This window comes from Solanum stenotomum, chromosome 4 (genome assembly GCF_019186545.1).
Source record: "Solanum stenotomum isolate F172 chromosome 4, ASM1918654v1, whole genome shotgun sequence".
Taxonomy (NCBI): Eukaryota; Viridiplantae; Streptophyta; class Magnoliopsida; order Solanales; family Solanaceae; genus Solanum; species Solanum stenotomum.
The window spans coordinates 64,315,111-64,331,588 of record NC_064285.1 but is presented as its reverse complement, the minus strand read 5'-3'; the positions used below and the strand labels follow the sequence as shown (position 1 = coordinate 64,331,588).

General features: G+C 30.6%; 2 protein-coding genes and 1 non-coding gene across 3 annotated transcripts; all 3 read left to right on the top strand.

Annotated features, from left to right (window-relative positions):
• Positions 1-436: 436 nt before the first annotated feature.
• On the top strand, positions 437-6,164 carry LOC125862667 (uncharacterized). Its single transcript, XM_049542789.1, has 5 exons — positions 437-823; positions 1,381-1,418; positions 4,305-4,575; positions 4,915-5,198; positions 5,627-6,164. Exons 1-5 carry the CDS (start codon positions 494-496, stop codon positions 6,060-6,062), a joined length of 1,359 nt encoding a protein of 452 aa, XP_049398746.1. The 5' UTR covers positions 437-493; the 3' UTR covers positions 6,063-6,164.
• Positions 6,165-7,110: 946 nt separating this feature from the next.
• On the top strand, positions 7,111-7,192 carry TRNAS-GCU (transfer RNA serine (anticodon GCU)). Its single transcript has one exon. It is a non-coding gene; the product is annotated as a tRNA-Ser (tRNA).
• A 7,659-nt stretch (positions 7,193-14,851) lies between these two features.
• Positions 14,852-16,253, top strand: LOC125862406 (transcription repressor OFP8). Its single transcript, XM_049542461.1, has 2 exons — positions 14,852-15,196; positions 15,606-16,253. Exons 1-2 carry the CDS (start codon positions 14,917-14,919, stop codon positions 16,166-16,168), a joined length of 843 nt encoding a protein of 280 aa, XP_049398418.1. The 5' UTR covers positions 14,852-14,916; the 3' UTR covers positions 16,169-16,253.
• Positions 16,254-16,478: the final 225 nt, after the last annotated feature.

The window sequence follows — 16,478 nt, the reverse complement described above, 5'->3', positions numbered from 1 at the left end:
ATCCAAAAACAAAAAACATAAGTGATATCCATGCAAAGATTTCTCATATGTTGTTTCCGAACTTCTTATATATAAAAATAAAGATCTCTCTGATGAAAAAAAAACACAAAACTAAAAATAAATAGAGAGGTTGAAAAACAATCAACACGATATAGAAAATGAGTGAACAAGTTCTTTAGAAATCAATCTTAGTTTCAATTTGTGAATAAGTAAGACATGCAAGTGTGATCGAATTGATTGAATAAGTGATCTCGATTTTAGATTCAAAATTTTCTATATATTTTTCATCTAGCTCATTGGAGCGGGATTTAATTTGTGCACGTCAAAAACACAAAAAATATTTTTTTTTAAAGAAAACATAAATAAGCTTCGACTTTGCGTGCAAAATAGCCACAAGGCAAACCAGAAAGCAACTAAGAGTAACAGATTTTTTTTTTCATCACTCGCATTTCTCTTCACCATATCCTCTTTCTCTCTCTAAAACAGAAGAGCTATGGTTCATCGCGCTCTCTCTCTACTATCTTCAACATCTCCATCTTCAATTCCTTCAAATTTCAACTCCGATTCACCTTCCCCGTCGTTTTCCTTCCGGCGAATTCCTCGTTTTCCGAAGCTCAACGTTTTGTCGAGGCAGGTATTGATTGATAATAATAACAACAATGACTCGCCAGAGCAATTCCTGCAGAATAATTCAATTGCTGATTTTATGAGGTTCAAAAAAGGAACCAGCTCTGATGATAGCGTTAGCACAGCTGAATTGCAAACCGCCGTCGTTTCTTATCGGAAGAAGTTCCCTTGGTCTCTTCTTCAACCTTTTCTCCAGGTTAAAATTCCTCTCACTGAACTTTCAGAGATAGTGTGTTTATGTGTGTATTATACTAAGCATACTCCATTTAAACACTTGAACTAAGAGTGTTTTAATTGAACACGTCAATTCCTAATAAAATATTCCAATTAGACAGTTTCAGCTCAAATTTTAGAATTCCTTTTTTTGCATATGTTCTCATTAGTCTATTAGGTAGTTAAGTTAAACATATAAAATATGTCATTTTTTATAACTATGCGCATTCGTCTATTGGAGAAAACATATTTTATGTGGTTACCTTAACTATCTAATAGACTAATGGAAAATCACACGGAAGTTTTTTTATAATTTGAATTGGAACACTTTACTAGTTGTGAGGTGTTTGATAGGAACAAGGCTTAGTTGAGTGTTAAAATGGAATATCCTGACAAGTTTAAGGAGTTGGCTATGTAAACACACGTGGTTTACATTGGACTTAGATGCGAGTCTTATTGGAGAAATGATTCAATATTTGGCTACATTTTGTAATTTAAATTCTGAAGTTTGATTGTGATTGTGAAATTCTGATTGTGTAGGTTGATTTGGTGTCGACAATACACATTGCTGATAAAGAGTAAGTTCAATCTCTCAGAATCCAGAAAAATGTTGTGGAGCTTCATGTTATGTTGATAGGAAGTGAGATTATTTCTGTTTTTAGCTTGATTGTAGAGATCTAGATTGATTAATTATGAATTCATCATCAATTAGTTGAAGAAGTTAAGATTATCTTTTCTTGTGATGGTTGCCCTTGAACATGGTAGCATCTATGTTTTATGTGAAACACCAAACAATATAGCAATTTTTTGTAAAGGTTGACACACAAGACATATGTGAGGAATTAGAAATGTATATGATAAACTAGTTATAATGCTGTATAACTCAGTTTGTATGAATGAAAAGTAATTGATTGGATAATGTTGCACATTTTTGTCGTTACTCTCAAATGGTAATGGATAGTATCCATGCCAAAGTGATAATTGTGTTCCCTTATATTTTAAGATTTTTGCTATGCATTTAGTGACTTTAATATGGAGGTGAATTTGTGAAGATTCTGTTTGTTAAACTTGTCCCATCGTTTGATCATTGGGTGAAGTGAGTGCCAAAAGATATCCTTATTCCCCCTTTAAGATCTAGGCAACAACAACAACAATGTCTAATCCCAAGTTAGTTTGGGTCGGTTATATGAATCCTCACAACCCATTTGCTCAACTGGAAAATCATCAAACACTAGTAGTTCTATACATTTTCTACTAACATACAAATCTCAAAAAGATTAAAGACTCTTAGCAAACATTGAATCTAACTTAAATTACCAACATGACTAAAGTTTAATTCCAACTGATTGCCAAGTCTTCATGAATTTCAAGAGATAGGCAACTTTTCTCTTTGTGCTTTTAGGTCTATCTCATCGCCTTTTAAGACTTCCAATTATTGTGGCTGTACCACTATGAACTGATGCATTTGGAGGTTTACATAGTAAATGAAAACCCCATCTCAAACGACAATTCTCTTAATCTGGAAGAGCTCTGCTTTATCTTCTATTGAGATCTGTCTAAAAGTAGCTTTTTTACTTCCTCTTCATACGTTAGATCCTTGAATGTTGGAAATGGCATATCAGATTTATTGGGGCCTTAAAGAAGGATGATTAGTTACAACTACAACTATTCATACTGGGAATTTTTCCCTACTTGTCTTTTTCCTTAAAACGTCATCTCAAATAACTTTCTCTAATTCCATGAAGTGCTCTGCTCTATGTTCTATTGAAATATGTCCAAAAGGAGATTTTTTGCTTCCTCTTCGTACATTAGATCCTTGAATGTAGGAAATCAGACTTATTGGGGCTTTAAAGGATGGCTAGTAACTAGTTACAACTACAACTATTCATACTGGAAATTTTGTGCTACTTGTCTTTGTCCTTCTACTTTGATATTTGGATGTCTCTAAAAAATATATATATGCTCTTGACTCTTTGTACCTATTTCAGAATGTAATTATTTCTCATCTTGTCTAACAATTGTGTGGCCACACATCCATCTTAACATATGCATTTTGCGACACTCATCATGTTGATATGTTGGACCTTAGAGGTCCATCATTTACTCCCGTATAACATTACTGGTCTTAAAAAAACTCTATAGAAATTGCCTTCCATTTTGGTTGTTATCCTCGTATGGCATAACAATCCAGTAGTACTCACTTAGCGAAGAAACAAACACTCTAGTAGCACTTCTCCATTTCAACTGTCCTATTTTAATTTTCTGTGCCACAGCTTATGGATTGTACCATTCTCTTGGAACATCAAATCTAGACATCAGAAGTTTTTGCATTTGGCACTATAATCTCATCTCAACTTCACTCTTATATTGGTGAAACTTGCATTGTATATATTTTGTCTTACTTATACTTATTTTAAAACTCTTATTTTGTGGAGTGCTCTTTCATAGTTTGAACTTTTGGTCGATACCCTCGCTAGTTTCGTTCATTGGCACATATTGTCTGCACATAGCATACACACCGAATGACATCTTCTATACTGTTAGTTACTTCATCTATGCTTAGGGTAAACTAATACATATTTTATGCAAATCCCTGGTGTGAACTGGTTTATATGAAACTTTTTTGTATCCTACCACTGTTTTCGTCACACTTGTGATGCTCCGCCACAATCTTATTTGTTACATTTATATATTTGATATGGATTCTTCCTTCTTCAACACACACATTACATTCTTTGGTATAGTTCACTTTCTTGAGGTTAATGAATATCATGTGCTGTTCATTCTTTATCTGCCTTTGAATTCCCATCATTCTTCTTAGTTATGAATGCTCTTGTCAAATTGAAAATCATCCTTTCCTTGTTATAGATGCAAATCATTGCTAACTACTTCCACTAAAATTCCTAATTGCATGGGGGTCCCTGTTGTTCGAATAAGTATGTTCTCAAAGAGTTGTTTTATTGGTATTTTTGGTGTTGCAATTATCTGTACTTTCTAACTTCTTGAGCCAATAGTTTTTCATTTTATTGTTTCCATGCAAAACCGTGATTAGCAATTGGGTAGTTAATGTCAGTTGAGGAATCATTCTAAGTTCGGTTGCTTAACCATATCAAATGATAACAGTACATTCAACTTATGGCTACTAATCTATGATCTGTCAGGTTATCAGAAGGATTTGATAGAAGTAATCATTGTTTCGATAATTAATTGTAGTTCCATACCTTCATGAATCAGTTTTTGTGTAGTGTGTGATTGCTTATCTACCATAGCTTCTATCTTTATTTTGTCTCGTGATCATGGTTATCTAATTTTTGTCCCATAATGTTTTATCTGATATCTTTATGTGTATCCTGATGTCAAGTATGGTCCATGGGAAACATCTTAACAACCTGCTATTTCTGTATCATTCTTTCTTGATCTTGTCTGACAGAACAGTTGAACTTGGATTGATATTGTATTTGCAGGTACTTTGCGGCCCTCCAAAAGGAACTTGAACCATATGATTGCATTCTCTATGAGATGGTAGCCAGCAGAGAAAGTTTAGACAGTAGAAAAGGTTCTATTTCTAGAAAGAAACTAAAAAGTTCAAGATCACGGGGATTTAATATTATAGGATTCATCCAACGGCAGATGGCAAGATTTCTCACCCTTGATTTCCAATTAGATTGTCTCGACTATGAGGGTGAGAATTGGTATCATGCGGATCTTGATTTTGAGACCTTCAAGTTACTCCAGGTACTCTATGTGATAACTTTGATGCTAAGTCCTTTACTTGTTAAACAAATTGCTGATTATTCAGGATGTTCATACACTTGTAGCATCTCTCTCGCTTCCCTTGGTTCATTTCATGTCCATTTGAGCACATGACACTTGATTTATGTGTATTTCGATAGTACGGATTGAAAGTTGATTTATATGTATGTACATACGGTGTGTGTTGAATATATTATTTGTAATTTTGTAGGTCAGACCAACATTTCTAGTTTTCTCTTTTTAAACGTGCCATTTTTATCTTTCTTTTGTCAGTTTTTTCTAGTGCAAGTATATATTAATTCTCTGTCCACACAATTTCAGATTGAAAGAGGCGAGAGCTTCTTCACATTTGCCAGAGATATGACACTTAGATCAACAAAAGCACTTGTGCAGCCTTCAATCCCAGATGATCTTGACCCTTGGAGATCCAAACTTCTATGGGCTTCTCGGGTGCTGCCAATGCCTCTTGTTGGACTTCTTATCATTGGAGGTGTTTGTACAGATGTGAAAAGCCAACCATCTGAATATCCTGAACTAGAAGCCTTGTCTAGACTTGATTTTGGTGCTGCAATGAAGGTCTTCCTAGCAAAGCGACTAACATCCGAGTAAGTTTATTTTGGGCAGTCAAAATTGAGTTTTAGTGTTGTAGCTGTCTGGAATATTTTTATTGTTCTCTCTTCTTTATCCAATGAGAATAAGAAATATTATAAAGGAAGTACCTCCATGAAAAAATGCAAAAAGGAGATGCAATGGGACTCTTTCACGAACACCCTCCTCCCTCCTTAGCACATGTAATTCATGAATGCAAACTTAGATCATACAGTCTATAGGTTTTTGCATCGACGGAAAGGATAACTCTCCAGATAATCGCCTTTTCTCAATGCTAATTTTTGTTTACATTTTCCTTGCCTGTAATGCTTACAATTATTTATTGTTTCTTGTCTTCATTTAAGATCAAAGCTTCTTTTGTTCATGCTTGGTAATCCCTCTCTTCATTTACTAAGGTAGTAACGCCTTCCCATTATACATGTAGATTCACACAGGTCACAGCTGATGTAGAAGCGGAATCTGTTATCATCGGAGAGAGAAACAAAGTTGCATTACAAGCACTTCAAAGAGCTATGAACGAGGGTCATAATAAGATTGCTATCCTTTACGGTGGTGGGCACATGCCAGATTTGGGACGTAGGCTACGAGAAGAGTTTGACCTTGTCCCTTCTGAAGTACAGTGGATAACTGCCTGGTCCATCACGAACCGCAACCTAACAACCAATTCACTTCCTTTGTTGAAACAAATGGCAGAAGTTTCAGGTTGGCCTCTAAATCGATATCAGACTTTAGCTCTGCTAATTTTCTCTTCTGTTCTTGCATTGGATCTTTGGTTTTGGGAACTCTTCTTTGGTACTACAGCTAATTGGGTTTCTCAAGTTGCATCAGACATTTCTCAATATGTTCATATGCACAATTGATATGATTAAATTTATTAAAACAATTGGGTCAATGAAGCCTTGTGTACATATTTCTGGATTCTATAGTTATAGATATATATATATTCTAGAACAGTTTTTTTTTTTCTCTTGGATTCTTGTTATTATAAGGTTACATATCCTTCATTTTACGTATGGGACTTGGGGTTGTTTGTTTGTGTTCTTGGCCTTCATAACTAACAGGAGTACTAGTTTGGACATATGATCGAAATGGAATAGTCCTAAAAATTGAATGTCATGAAATTTTTTTTGATCTTTTTTTTAATTTTATTACCTGGTGTCTGGTACCTGCTTTGGAGCTCGATTTAATCTGGATTCGCACAGGAAAATCCCAATGATCAAATGCTTTCTACCAAAAATGGCTTCATTTCTAAGACTACAACCCGAGATATTTGGTTGTGATTGTACGATAACCCATCAAGTTGTTTCCATAGTCAATATAAACGTATGCTAAAATCATGCAGAACCTACATGGTAGAGGAAGATTAAAGAATCGCTAGTAATTGCCGATCAGTCAAATTCATTTCCAAGCCTGATACAAAACAACCAAACAAAAAATGTTTTCGAAACTATTTAAATTAAAATAACGTACTTAAAACAGAGAAACAACACTAAAAAGTTCCACAGGCAATAGCCCTCTGCCCCTCCCACGGCTTTAGTTGGTAAAAATGTGGTACGCGATATATGGGTTAAATGCACGTTACGAGTTTAAAGTCCTGCATCAAACAAGGGAGTTAAGTGGATAAAGATTGGAGGATGAACTCATTATCCATCGAGTTTCGAACCTCCTGTCACTATCACTTTTGAAAATTTCTTAATTATTAAAGAGAAAAGAGTTTTACATATGTATGGGTTAGGCACTTACAAATTCGAACCTATTTAGTTGGAGAATGATCTAGGAGTGGACTCATTATTATCGAGTTTCAAACCTTGTGTCACTACTCACTAGCCTTCAAGTATTTTTTATTTTTAAAAAATGGAGAAAGAAGCAAACATTCTTATATATCTTTACTTAAACAATTCACAACTTGTCGCTTTGGCCGAGTGGTTAAGGCGTGTGCCTGCTAAGTACATGGGGTTTCCCCGCGAGAGTTCGAATCTCTCAGGCGACGTTATATTTTTGCCATCCTCGAACCCTGTATATGGAGTGATTTATCCTTTAAAGTAAGACTTAGTCGCCTTTGATATGTAGCGCTTTATCCTTTTGCCATCCTCGAACCCTGGATATGGAGCGATTTATCCTTCAAAGTGAGACTTAGTCGGCTTTGATATGTAGCGCTTTATCCTTCAAAGTGAAACTTAGTCGCTTTTGATATGTAGCGCTTCATCCTTCAAATAAGACTTTTGTAAAACTCACCTTCGATATGGAGCGATTTATCCTTCAAAGTGAGATTTAGTCATCTTTGATATGAAACACTTTATCCTTCAAATAAGACTTTTCAATGTAAAACTCGCCTTCGATATGGAGCAATTTATCCTTCGTAAAATCAAATTAGTTGACCATCAAAAGCGGATACCGAACACTAAGTAAAAAAAATTTTAAAAATAAAGAGTATATATGTATAATGTATAATAATACTAGTACAATTTAATTTTTATGTGTTAAAGAGTACAATTTACTCTTTATGTATTTCTCAGTGTCACTAGTACAAAAATTTAATCATAAATTTGAGCAAATTGAGAGACATATTTCACTATGACAAGTACTTCACATAATAGTGCACAAAAAAAACAAATGCACGCATTCAAATTGCTGTCCTAAAGTTTGTCCAATATATATTGTCAACTCACAAATTGTTGTCCACCAGCTAGGAGTGAACATGACCGGGTTGGTTCGGATTTTTCAAATATCAAACCAAATTATTTGTGTAAAAAATTTAATAAACCAAACCAAACTAATAAAATTCGGTTTTTTCAACCTCGGGTTCGTTCAGGTTTTTCAAATACCAAACCAAACCATTGTGTCGAATTTTTTAATCTATAAATCAAATCAAACTAATAAACCTCGGATTTTTTCAAATTTTTGGATTTTTTCGATAAAGTTTGCATACAAACATATAATTAACTTGTGCTCCAAATATTTCTTTAATCCAACCAAAATACAATTATCTAAGGTGTTTCTTAAGAAAATAACATAAAATATGAGATGAGTACTGATGACACTAAAATATTCAATAAAAAATAATAATGAAATCATCATATAAAATAAATATTGCAAAGTCATAATGAAAATGATCATAATTTAAAAGTACTAAATCATGCTAAAATAAGTTTAATAAGTATTAGTTACATTACTAAATATTTAAGGAAAATTAAAATTAGATTATGTATTTTAATTGTCTAAATCAATGTAAAACTAAAGAACAAATATTCAATATTATTGTCATTCTTAGTGTTGAATTGATTTTCTTTTTGCATTAGTATTAATTTGATTTTGATTTAAGTGTTATTATACTTATCAACATCTATGAACTATAATCTTATCGGACCATTTCAAATTCTAAATTTTAAACTTGAAATAATATATTAAAAATAAAAACTATGAATTATTATAAGAAATATTTTAAAATTATATCAAAGTAAATATTTTTATGTATAAAATAAAATTTTAAAATGACATATATAATGTCAGGTTGGTTTGGTCTCGGGTTGGTTTTTTGAGTTAAAACCAAACCAACCCAAATATAGTCGGTTTTTTTTTCCAATACCAAATCAAAGCAAGTCAAACCAAACCACTAGTCGGTTTTTTTCCGGTTTGACTCGATTTGCGATTTGGTTCGATTTTCAATTTGGTTTTGTACACCTCTTCGGCTCCAGCAATGCTGAAGTACATATCCAAATTGTATTGATAAGTAAAAATAAATAAATCATTTTATAATCAATGTATATAACTTAAACGCTTATATTATTTATGCGTCGTTGCGGAGCTACCAACTCTAACTAAGAGATCTGAAAAAATAAAAAAATATAAATTCGCACAGCGAGTGAATACACTTCACTATATATCAACGGAATTCATCGATTTATAAATACAAAGAAAAAAATATATTTTTACCCTATTTATCTAATAAATAAGATTTGAAATGTCTAATAATTTATAGAAAAAGGAAAAATGAAAAAACATTGACAGAATAGTATTTTCATGAGTTCTGAATGAGGTCTGACCATCCCATATAAAGTTACTTGTTGAGTCTGTTTACTTCAGTTCCAATTTTTTTTTTTTTTTTTATCACATTTAATGTTCATATCAAGACGAGGAAGGCGAGATTGAGATAATTTATATATGTGTTGAGCAGATGCATAAATATCTTTGTGAGGGAGCATGAAAAGTTGGCTATGATAGGTTTAAGGAGAGGTAGGAGTCGATTTGTCGAAAAAGGGGAGAGATCATTAAACTTGACACACCTTGAAGCTTATCAAGGAAATGACCCTAGCTAGGAGGATACAGAGGTCGAAGATTAGGTTAGTAGTTAGGTAGTCGAGCTTTGTTTAGTTTCTCTTCTCAGTATTATTATTATTATTATTATTATTATTATTATTATTATTATTATTATTCTATTTCCTATTATCTTATTATTTTTTTTATTTTATTATTACCTACTGATTTTTTTATTCAGTTATTGTACTATTTGTTATATATAGTTACCGTTCTTTTTCCCACTATTTTCTACCTAATTTCTTTTATAATATATTGTATTTCCTTTTTCTTACTGATTTTGATATGGTTTACTTAAGCTGAAGATTTATTAAAAATAACCTCTCTATTTTCATAAAATAGGAATAAAATTACGTATAGGTCACCCTCTCCAAATCCACTTCTGAAATTACATTAATACTTAGCTATGTGTACCAAACGACATAAGTACTAATCAACAATTGTATAATTTTTCAGCCAAATGATAAATTATACTAAGTTTTTGGTCGGGTGGTTAAGGAGAATTAGCAAACATTATTTACTAATTTTTCGGAGAATAAATTGTATTGATTTGAGGTAATATCTAATAGTACAAATAATTTTATTTTTTTTGAGGGGAACCAAATATAGACAATCAATTCTTTTTTTTTTCTTTCAAAAAGAATAAAATAAAATAAAGAATGTGTTTTTACTGGTGGTGTAGAGGTTAATGAATTAATTGTTAAATAATAATCAAAACTAAAGAGAGATAATTAAGCACAATATCTCAAACTATAGGAAAATATAGTACTACTAGTACAAACAATTAGGTTTTATAAAATTTGCTCTAAAATAAATTAAACCTTAAAGGGTTTAGAATATACACAATTCTTTTTAAATGTTTGTTCATATAGATGACACACAATTAATCTAAAAAATTCACCTCTTGATCAAGGTAAATGACCACAAGAAACTTTATTCGAGAAGGAGATCGTGGATCGTGGTTATGAAACATATGAAACTTAACTCGAAGATTTTCCCCCCTAGAATACGAATAAAATTTCACATTAGTCTATATATAAAGTGCATGGATACTCTAATAGTTTTTGAAAAAATCGTACGAATTTAACCCAAAACAAAATATTACCGCATATTAAAAGTATATATAAAACATATAAAATGAAAATTGAATGATGTATTGACTAATGGAAGGACAAGTAGATAAGCCTTTTAACTTCAAAATTTTCAGAGCCCATTTTGCTAGGTGACATACAAAAGCATCAAATCAAAGGAAAAATCAAGAAGCAATGTCAAAGGCCATATATATTGTTTTTTTCTTGTCATATTGAGCTGAATTCAACTTTAGAAAGCTGAACCCATCACTTATTTTATGAAAAAAATGTCTCCTAGCTTTTGTATTACTTCTTCTATTACTCAAGAAGAAGTGCATGCATTTGTTTGTTTGCTTTTTGGAAGCTTCTATGATTTCAAGATGCTCTTGAAAATTGATAGATCTACCGACAAGGATTGTGGTGGAGTGGGAACAGGTAAGTACTTAGTCATCCTTAATTAGAGGTCACGAGTTTGAGTCTCTATGGGTACAAAGTCACCTTTTTTAGGAGCACTTTTACCGAACTTCTCGGTATAAATTCAAATTTAATCGGACTACAAAATGTGTACCAAACACCAAATGAAAACCCAAAAAAAAATAGTTTGAGAGATAGTGTAAGAGAAAGGGAGAAACTATATATTTAAATTTAAATTTTTTTTGTATATATACTGATAGTATCTTGCTGATTTGTTGTCAACTTGTCATGTTATTTTGCTATCATGCTTCAGATATTCTTTATTTATACAGAGTGTCTATCAAAAACAATTTTTCTATCCTATAAAAGTAGGGATTATAATAAGATATATCACGTTTTAGTCTATTCTTAATCAGAAATCTCGAGTTTAAATCTGTGTAGGAATAGAAATATTTTTGTTGAGAGCGACACCTTTAAAAATAAGCACTGAAATGTGTGAATAATAATTTAGTCGAACCTTAAGACGAATACGGCGGATAAGTTTTTATCCTAGAGAGTAATAAGACATATCACATTTTAGTCTATCCTTAATAAGAAATTTCGAGTTCAAATCTTTATAGGAATAGAAATATTTTTGTTGAGAGCAACACATTCAAAAATAAGCATTGAAATGTGTGAATACTAATTTAGTCGAACCTTAAGATGAATACAACAAATAAGTTTTTACCCTAGAGAGGTTAAAAAGATTGAGGTTAATGCAGTACTCTCCAAGATAAATAGTTCCTTGCTAAGGCAGTAAACTGCTGAGCAACAGGCCATAAGTATAATGACAAATATTCCAATATAGGGAAGTATAATTTATTGCTATTAATTACATATAAGAACATGGAAAAGGTGACAATTTTACCTTTGTCTTCCCATCTTGAATCTCATATTTCAAAAATATTTAAGTGGTTGTAAAGTTGTTTTGTATTATCAATGCTTTATAACGTATGATAGTAGATCGTAAGAGAGTTCAATGCATTAAATTTTTGCTACATACGGATTTTAGAGAAGTTATTATAGGCAATTTTATAATTTTGCATTTCTGTTAGAAGTTATTCTCATAACTCAAACTCGTGATTTGGATACACAATTTTATAATCTTGTATTTCTGTTAGAAGTTATTTTCATAGCTCAAACTCATGATCTCCAGATCACATGACAATAACTTTATTAGTTACTCCAAGATTCCCCTTCAACGTTTAGTATAGTAGATTAATTATTAATTTTAGTTGAGTTTAAGTTATATATGTTGTTAGTATAAGGAAATTTTTATACAATCAAGTAATCTTTATTTGTTATAGCAGATAATCTGTCTTATTTTCAAAATTACAAAATTCACATGTAAAGAGACTAACATGTAAATATTCATAATTGACCTATAACAACATGTAGCCCTTTATATCAAATCTGATATAATAATTTTTAAAATAGACTTATAATAACCTTTAATAACTTGTTCAATACATTAATTAATAAGAGATTTACTTGTAATTATCTTATAATTTGCGACCACTTTGAGTAAATGCATGTTATATAAACATAAAACTTATTTCTCATGATGAGAAAGTGTACTCAAGGAGTTTCTTATTTGGATTTTAGTATAATTCTAATATCAAGACTTTGGAAATTTCATATTTTTGGAGATATTATTATGGTTTTTGTTACTTGGGAAAGTGATCAAGTGGAGTGGTTGTATTGCTTCTTTTGCAATTCCACTGGACATTTATTGCCAAATAGAACTCATTTTGAGTCTTTGGGATATGTCTCAAATATTTGGGTTAGATGTTTTTTAGAACAAAAATAATTCAATCTTATGTTGTATTGTTTTATATACTTAGGCTGGTTGGACATATAATATGAACTCATGATACGAAGTTAAAGTTTTGTATGAATATGCAATTTAAATTTTTCTCAATTCTTATACAATCTTATCAAATGAACAAATCATAATTCATAAAACAAGATATCATTATATCCTAAGGCGCCTTATAAATCACATATTTACATGTTCCTCTTATAAATAAGTATTTGTAATTATAAACTTTTAAATACACATAATTTTATAAAAATCCACTAATCAACAACAGTAATAACTAGTTATTTTTCAATATAATTTCTTTCACATGGTACGAACAATCTCTTCACGCTGAACAAAAGTCTTTTTTGCAAAATTTATTTATTTTTGATATCCCAAGTAATCATGTTTTTTTGCTGTTGGAGAATTTGAAATTTGCAATCATATCCCAATTGATATACTTAATATATAAAAATATTTTATTTCAAACCTAATTGATATTCTATCCTAAAATTCAAAATATGAATTTTATATTTTGAATATACTTCTTTTACTAAAAAAAAAAAAAGTTCAAGACTTCGAGCATTGTAATTCTATTTTATTTATTCATATTATTAAGTGAGTTGGATCCTGTTTTTCAGCAGATTAATGTTTTCATTGACTATATATTATCTTGTTTTAATTACTATATTAATTACTACTTTATTGTTTCTGTTTGGAACGTTAATTAGTTGGATCATAAATTAATTAAGGTGATTTATTATTTTATTCATTTGAATTTTACTTTTTTAAAAAGTATTATTAGAAATATCATTTGTAGTTTGAATTCAAAATATCAATAAGTACTACTAACTTCTCATCTAATTTGAATTTTTTCTCCATAATTGGTCCCCTACATTCTATTTCTAGACTTCTAGTAGTATTATAATTATATATAGCATGTTTGGTGATTTTAATTAATCAAACTTTTTAGTGGTGATAAGACAATTTGTTGCTATATTCAAACTTTCGAACTGTTTTGAATTATTTTATTTGTTTTTGAGAGTTTATCAAAAAATATTTTTCTATATCCGCGAGTTAAAGATAAAATATTATATTGAAAAAGGTTCAAACATATCTTTGAAGTATTTGAAATTGTGCTCTTTGTTTATAGTTTTGCTCATGTATGTCCTTATCATTTTATAGTTGGTCCAAATTAATATGTAATTAATTTAATTAAAACCCCTAATTAACCCAATCAGCTAATTAATAATCAAGAAACGTTTCGTCATAGTTTTTTACTCAGCACACTTAATTCAAATTCTGAAAAAATAACTTTTCTAATTGTGCCGAAGATCTGTGGTAACTTCTCTCTACTACAAAGGTAAGAGTAAGATATGCGTACACAATCCCCTTCCCTAGACTCTACTTGTGAAAAATATACTGGCTATATTGTTACTATAATAAGCAAGAAATGTTTATCATAATTTACTCACTCATTTATTTCAAATCATTTTCTGAAGAAAAATAAAAATAAATCTTGAATCGAGGACATATCAGAATCAACCTTTCAACTCCATACGATCTGCATACACACTCTCCTTCCCTCAGACTCTACTCGTAAAAAATATACTGAGTACGTTATTATCATAATAAGTAAGAAATGACCAAATTTGTCCTTAAAGTATAGGAAGTTGAAAAAATATGTCTTTATTATTATATTGATGATCTCAATTAATTAATTTATTGAAAAGTCTATTGATGAAGACCTATATGCATGAACTGTTTTCATATTTCAGGGGAAAAAGTTAAAGGTGGACTAAATTAGATGAGGTTGAATTTTGTGTGTTAAAAAGGGACAATAAAAAGGACAAAAAAACAGCAAAAAGTTGCACTATCTGACCTTTTTTAAAAAAAAAAAAAAATTACTCATTTTTTGAAAACTGTTCTCTACGTGATCAATTATACTTTATATTATATATATATTAGTCTCCCACTCATACCCTAATAATTGTATAATAATTCTCTCTTCAAATTCAAAAACAAAAAAATAATTCTCTCTTGTTCTTCATCTTCTTTTTCTTTTTGTCTTTTCAAATGGAAAATAGATTTAAAATGAAAATCTCTAGTTTGTTTAAATCATCATTTGGTTCTTGTAAATCCAAGAATATTTCTGATGATATTGATAATAATAAAAAACCAGTTTTTCATACCCAAAATCATCAACATTATCAATTAGTTGATCTTTTCTCTCCCAAACCAAGTCCATTTCTTTCCATGTTTAGACACAAATGCCCTCAAAATCCACTTCCGAGCAGTGGTGTACGCAGGAATTTTTTACAAGCAGCAACATCAATCTATTGTCACAATTCGACTTGTAAGTGAGTTTTGGTTTCGATATTATATGTTGTTTTCTAGGCTATACTATACTTCTTTTCTCGAATTCATTATTTACTTTTGTATGATATGGTGCGCGAATTCTTTTTAAAAATATTGAATATATGTTTGACTCTTCAAAGACAATATTTTTAAAGAATTCGAACAATATAAATCATATGTATATACATCATTTTCTAGCATAGTATACTTATACGGAAAAAAAATTAAGTTCTATGTACTAACATAAGTAAAAGATAATCACACAATCATGTATAAATATGATATTCTATATGTTGTAACATATTAAAATGTATTGATATATATAGTATGTGTATTTTTTTTTGTTTTTTACGAAGCAGTGTTGGATAACATCTTGACTAAAAATGGTCTCTTTTTTTTTTATATAGTGGATACAAATGGACGAAAATGCCCTCCAGCATCACCAAATTTTCCTCATGATGAGTATTCTCAAGAGAAGTGCAACTCCAAATATTATGAAAAGAATTCCAAGAAGAAAAATAAGAAGAAGAAATTCAAGAAAATGACAAATTCCAAAATTAAAAAATTTACTAATTTTGATGAAGAATTTGCTAATTTTCATTATAAAGGTCTTTTTAGTAGTGATGACGAAAGTGAATTAGATGAAGATGACAATAATACCCTTTTCTCATCAAGGTCATTTACAAATTCTGATTCATCGGAATATTCTCTCCGGCGAAAACCACGGCGGCGGAGGGCGGCGAAAGGTGGCGTAAAGGGTAGTCTTGCGGTGGTGAAGAAATCAAAGGATCCTTATGGTGATTTTAGAGATTCAATGTTGGAAATGATTATGGAAAATCAAATATTTGGTGCAAAAGAACTTGAAAATTTATTAGAATGTTTTTTAAAATTAAATTCACAATATCATCATGAGGTAATTATTGATGTTTTTACTGAGATTTGTGAAGCTTTGTTTTCTAGTTTGTCTTAGGAAACAAAAAAATGTACTACAATATGTTTTGTTATGCAACTTTGTTGTTGTGTTTTGTGTTTTATTAAGAATGAGTAGTTAGTGTCTCGAGTTTGAGTTATGTGTATATGGTGTTATATCTGATCATGTGGAGTGTTTTATTTTTTTTAAGTGAGATATTTCAAATTTGAATTATTCGAATTTTGAAAAAAATATTGTACATCAGGTAGAAAATAATTAAGAAAATAACTAGTTGTGATAATCACTTGGCTAGAAGTAATTTACTATATTTTTTATCAAATAATAAAAGGTTTGGCACTTATAGTACTTT

Bases quoted from the DNA above. Each gene is read 5' to 3' on its own strand.
- LOC125862406 (XM_049542461.1), top strand. From the start codon at position 14,917: ATGGAAAATAGATTTAAAATGAAAATCTCTAGTTTGTTTAAATCATCA. The intron at 15,197-15,605 runs GTAAGTGAGTTT...TTTTTTATATAG, and splicing joins CTATTGTCACAATTCGACTT to TGGATACAAATGGACGAAAA.
- LOC125862667 (XM_049542789.1), top strand. From the start codon at position 494: ATGGTTCATCGCGCTCTCTCTCTACTATCTTCAACATCTCCATCTTCA. The intron at 824-1,380 runs GTTAAAATTCCT...CTGATTGTGTAG, and splicing joins TTCTTCAACCTTTTCTCCAG to GTTGATTTGGTGTCGACAAT. The intron at 5,199-5,626 runs GTAAGTTTATTT...TTATACATGTAG, and splicing joins GCAAAGCGACTAACATCCGA to ATTCACACAGGTCACAGCTG.